The sequence below is a fragment of the Apium graveolens genome, chromosome 2 (assembly GCF_009905375.1).
Source record: "Apium graveolens cultivar Ventura chromosome 2, ASM990537v1, whole genome shotgun sequence".
NCBI lineage: Eukaryota > Viridiplantae > Streptophyta > Magnoliopsida > Apiales > Apiaceae > Apium > Apium graveolens.
Genome location: NC_133648.1, coordinates 244,141,846 through 244,146,570, shown reverse-complemented (window position 1 = coordinate 244,146,570; position 4,725 = coordinate 244,141,846). Strand labels below are relative to the sequence as shown.

The following is a 4,725-nucleotide window of genomic DNA, read 5'->3' as shown; positions in this document are numbered from 1 at the left end:
TGTAATTCTCTTGTAGACTCTTCAAATTGTCATGGTGGCTCGTGAGGTTTACGAGTACGAGATGAAAAAGTTCAAAGATTTGGAAGATGAGCACAAGAAATGTGCGGGGAAGATTAAAGCAGCTGAGGAGCTAGCACTCTCCAACTTAAAGGCTATGAAAGTTGTTCAAGATGAACTGGATGATTTCGCTTCCAAGGTGCAGTCAATGGAGAAAGACATGCGTGATGAGACAAAAAAAGTAGTGCATCAGCAGATCATGCGAACTAGAGTTGACATGACGTTGAAGTACCATAGAGGTGAATGGAGCTCGTGGGAAGTTCCTGAGACTGTCAGGATCTATAATGAAGCATTTCTCGATGATGCTTTCCCCATGGATGAATTTGCTGGTACAAATGACAATGAAGCAAAGTCGCCCAAAGATGATGTCCAAGAGGACAAATGATGTAATTCCTTTGATCGTACTTTGTTTAAGACTATCAGCTTTGCCTCCGCTTTGATTCTGGAACTTTAATCTTTTACTATTTCATTTTATTTTCGTAGACCTATATCCCTGTTTTGCCTTGGTGGCGGGGGATTATTGAATTTCAGTTTGAACCTTTTGCAATATTATGCTTATCGTCGCTTATGCTTCATCTTCTTGCTTATGCTTCATCTTCTTGTTGTCATGATGTTACAAATTTCTATACGTATTGTTTCCTTTACCAAATGTCATTAACGATATGAGGTACCGCACTGTCATCAAAATGTTAATAAGTTACAATAGGTTAATGATATAATGTCGAGAAATGTGGTTATGTTCTGTTAGAATGTATCTTTCCATTTAAGCGTATTTGTAGTCATTGGTTTGCCTTGTTTGTTTCATTCATAATCGTAATTGTCCATGTATTTCATCTGTTTTATCAATATACATTGGTGCATGCACTCGAAGAGTGGTTAAGAGGCCTTTATCCCTCTTGAAACTCACCAAATTTCTTACTAATAATGTGGACTTATAGAAAGGTCATTTATTGTTGCAATTGACACTTGTATGGGGGCCTCGTCTACTAATTGCTTAATATATCTTCATTTGATATATTGTGATTGTAATCGGGTGATCAGCCTGTACTTCGTAATTGAAAAGAATCGTTATATATCAATGTGCACTAATATTCTCAAAAAATTCTATCATGATGCATTAAATTAAAAAAAGATAAAGCAGTTGTAAAGGGTAAATATCATCTAACATGATTGAATAGATATCTCGCATATGACAAAATCTTGTAATTAGAATTCAAGCACATAGGCATCAAATCAAGTTCCTTAGAGTAATACCAAAAAACAAACTACGACAAACAACTATGTCCTAATGACTTGTTGAATCAAAATACCTAGAATCTAATTTAAAAGACAAGTTGAGAGAGCTTTACACATGATAGAGCTCAAATGCAAGGTGTTCCAACTCCGTGGTTTTTGAGTTACATCCATACTCGATAGTCGATAAGCCCCACATCCAACAACTGCTTCAATAAAGTAAGGTCCTTCCCACGTGTCACTGAACTTTCCACCCGTTATGTCCATAGTGTTCCGAAATGTCTTTCTCAACACTAAATCTCCAACACGAAAGGTCCTTAGGTGGACATGTTTGTTGTAAGTATTAGCCACTCTTTGTTGGTAAGATATCATGCGAATTTTTGCCATTTCTCGGTGCTCATCCACGGTATCAATGTCGTGAGAGAACTCTGTGTTATTCGTGCTGGTTGTCAAAAGTCCATATCTTGTCATTGGCATCATTACCTTAGTTGGCAATACAGCTTCAGTTCCATAGACTAGACTAAAAGGTGTATGTCCCGTTGACGTCTTGGGAGTCGTCCTGTCTGACCACAACACCCAGGATAACTCTTCAGCCCACTTCCCTTTACATGATGTTAACCTTCTTTTAAGATTATTGATTATAATCTTGTTGCTTGATTCAGCTTGACCGTTGGCTTGAGGATACCTTGGCGTAGATTTAATCAAACTGATGTTCCAACGTCTACAAAATGCTTCTGTTTTGTCACTAATAAATTGCGATCCATTATCGCAAACAATCTCAGATGGCACTCCAAATTTAAAAAGGATATTTCTTTTGATGAATGATATTACCTCCTTTGACGTGACATGTTTGAATGCTTCCACTTCGATCCATTTTGAAAAGTAGTCCGTCATTTCCAACATAAATACTCTCTGTCCGGGTGCTGGTGGCATCTTTCCCATAATGTCCATTCCCCATTTCATGAAATGCCAGGACATAATGGACAGGTTAAGGTACTCAGAAGGTTGGTGTATGACAGGTGCATGTCTTTGGCAAGCATCACACTTTCTTGTGTAATCCAAAGCTTTGTCTCAGAGTTGGCCAGTAGTAACCCAAACATAAAATCTTTAGTGATAGATTTCTGTTGTTGGTATGATTTTTGCATTCCCCTTCGTGAGCATCTCTCAACACCATGTTAGCTTCATACTTCTTCAAACACCTTTGAAGTAGCCTTGTAGAATATTTCTTGAACAATTACTCATCTATGACCATGAATCTCGACGCTTTCATTTTAAGGACCCTTGCTTCATTGTTGTTGTTCGGTTAGGCACCAAACTGTAAATAGTTTTTGTATACTCGAATCCAGTCATCTACATCTTTCTCAATGTCATTGCCATGCTGATCAAGGAACAAAACTTCTTCATTGTGAGCTAACCTCTCCATAGCAGGCTTCATGATGTGAATAGTTAGGATGTTGTTTAAGTCAAGACCTTTAGAGACTGCTCCTAAATCGGCCAACGCATCAGCTTGTGCATTGTTTTCTCTTGGAATTTGTTGTATGTTAAAAGTGTTAAAGAACCTTATTAACCTCTTGGTGATGTCCAAATATGTGACCATCTTGGGATCTTTAGCTTCGTACGAGCCATTAACATGATTCACATTTAGCAAGGAGTCACACTTTACGTCGATGTTTTTTATTTTCATATCCTTGGTAGTTATATTGAATGGGCTATTATACCCCCCTGTGGGGATTTGAGTACAAGCCCGAGCCCCGTTCCGTTCACATTCGAAGCCCCATCCGTATACAATGTCCAAAGCTTAGTATCTGCGCTTGAAACAATTTGTTGAAACTCCGCTTCTGCTGTAATCATTTGGCTTGGACTGAAATCAGCCAAAAAATTAGCCAGAGCTTGTGACTTAATAGTTGTTCTGGCATCATACTCTATGTCATAGGTAATCGGACGTATGGCCCATTTGGCCATTCGTCCCGTCAAGTCTGGTTTGCTTAGAACATTTCTCAAAGGAAATTTAGTCATGATATGTATCTTGTGTGACTCAAAATAATGTTGTAGTTTAATCGACGTTATAGCTAATGCGAGTACTAACTTTTCAAGGGACGTGTACCTTGTTTCCGCTTCTACCAGGATTTTACTGACATAGTAAACGGGTGATTGAGTGCTTCCATTTTCTTTGACTAGCACCCCGCTCACTGCATGATTAGTTACTGACAAGTAGACATCCAAGTCTTCATTTTGGAGAGGTTTGGATAGTAGTGGTGGTGTAGTGAGATAAGTCTTCAAGTCGCGTAATAGGGCTTTATGTTTTTCAGACCACGTAAACCCCTTATTTTTCCTTAATAAATCATAGAATAGCTTACACATATCTGATGCTCACGAGATAAACCTGTTTAGAGCTGCAACTCTTCCTGACAACTTCTGGACACCTTTTACATTTGACGGGCTCCTTAATTCAAAAATCGCCTTAATCTGTTCTGGGCTAGCTTCAATACATCTTATGGTTACCATGTGTCCAAGAAATTTGCCCGCTGATAGAGCGAAGTTACACTTAGACGGATTTAGCTTCATGTTGTAGGACCTCAGTATATCGAACATTTCTTGTAGATTACGAACATGATCTTCTGCATTTACAGACTTGACTATCATGTCGTCTATGTAGACTTCCATGGTCTTGCCTATTTGTTCCTTAAACATTCTGTTAATGAGCCTTTGGAATGTTGCTCCTGCATTACGTAATCCGAAAGGCATAGCCAAGTAACAATATATCCCCCTTTCCGTAATGAATGTCATCTTCACACAATCTGAAGGCTCCATCTGAATCTGGTTAAAACCACTTGAGGCATCCAAAAACGTAAGTAGTTCGTCTCCGGCTGTCGAATCCACCATAGTGTCAATATGAGGCAAAGGGTAAGGATCTTTTAGGCAAGCTTTGTTCAGATCCGTGTAGTCGACACAAACTCTCCATTTCCCTTTCTTCTTCTGGACTATGACAACATTCACCAGCCACTCTAGATAATCCACTTCTTTAATCATTCCAGCCTTAGTGAGTCGCTCAACTTCATCATTGATGATTTTATTTCTTTTTGCTGCAAATTTTCTCCTCTTTTGTTGAACTGGTGTGTAGTTAGGGTCGATATTCAACTTGTGCGTAGTCACATTAAGATCTATTCCCGTTATGTCACCATGCTCCTATGCAAATGCATCCAATCTCGTAGTTAAAAAATTCACCATATTTGCTTCGATTGTTGGCAACAGGTCCTCTCCTATTAACATCTTTGTGTCCCCTGTCTTCAGGTTAACTTCAGCTAGCTTTTCTGGTCCTGTCACAACAGCCACGGACACTTCATTTCCATGATGTTGTATATTTGGTTTCAAACAAGTCTTATAGCATTCTCAGGCCATATCCTGATCCCCCCATATTTCTTGTGACCCCCATGG

General features: G+C 39.0%; 1 protein-coding gene across 1 annotated transcript; it reads right to left on the bottom strand.

Annotated features, from left to right (window-relative positions):
* Positions 1–2,593: 2,593 nt before the first annotated feature.
* On the bottom strand, positions 2,594–3,651 carry LOC141698683 (uncharacterized). Its single transcript, XM_074503458.1, has 2 exons — positions 3,009–3,651; positions 2,594–2,901 (listed from the first exon to the last, which is right to left on the bottom strand). Exons 1-2 carry the CDS (start codon positions 3,649–3,651, stop codon positions 2,594–2,596), a joined length of 951 nt encoding a protein of 316 aa, XP_074359559.1.
* Positions 3,652–4,725: the final 1,074 nt, after the last annotated feature.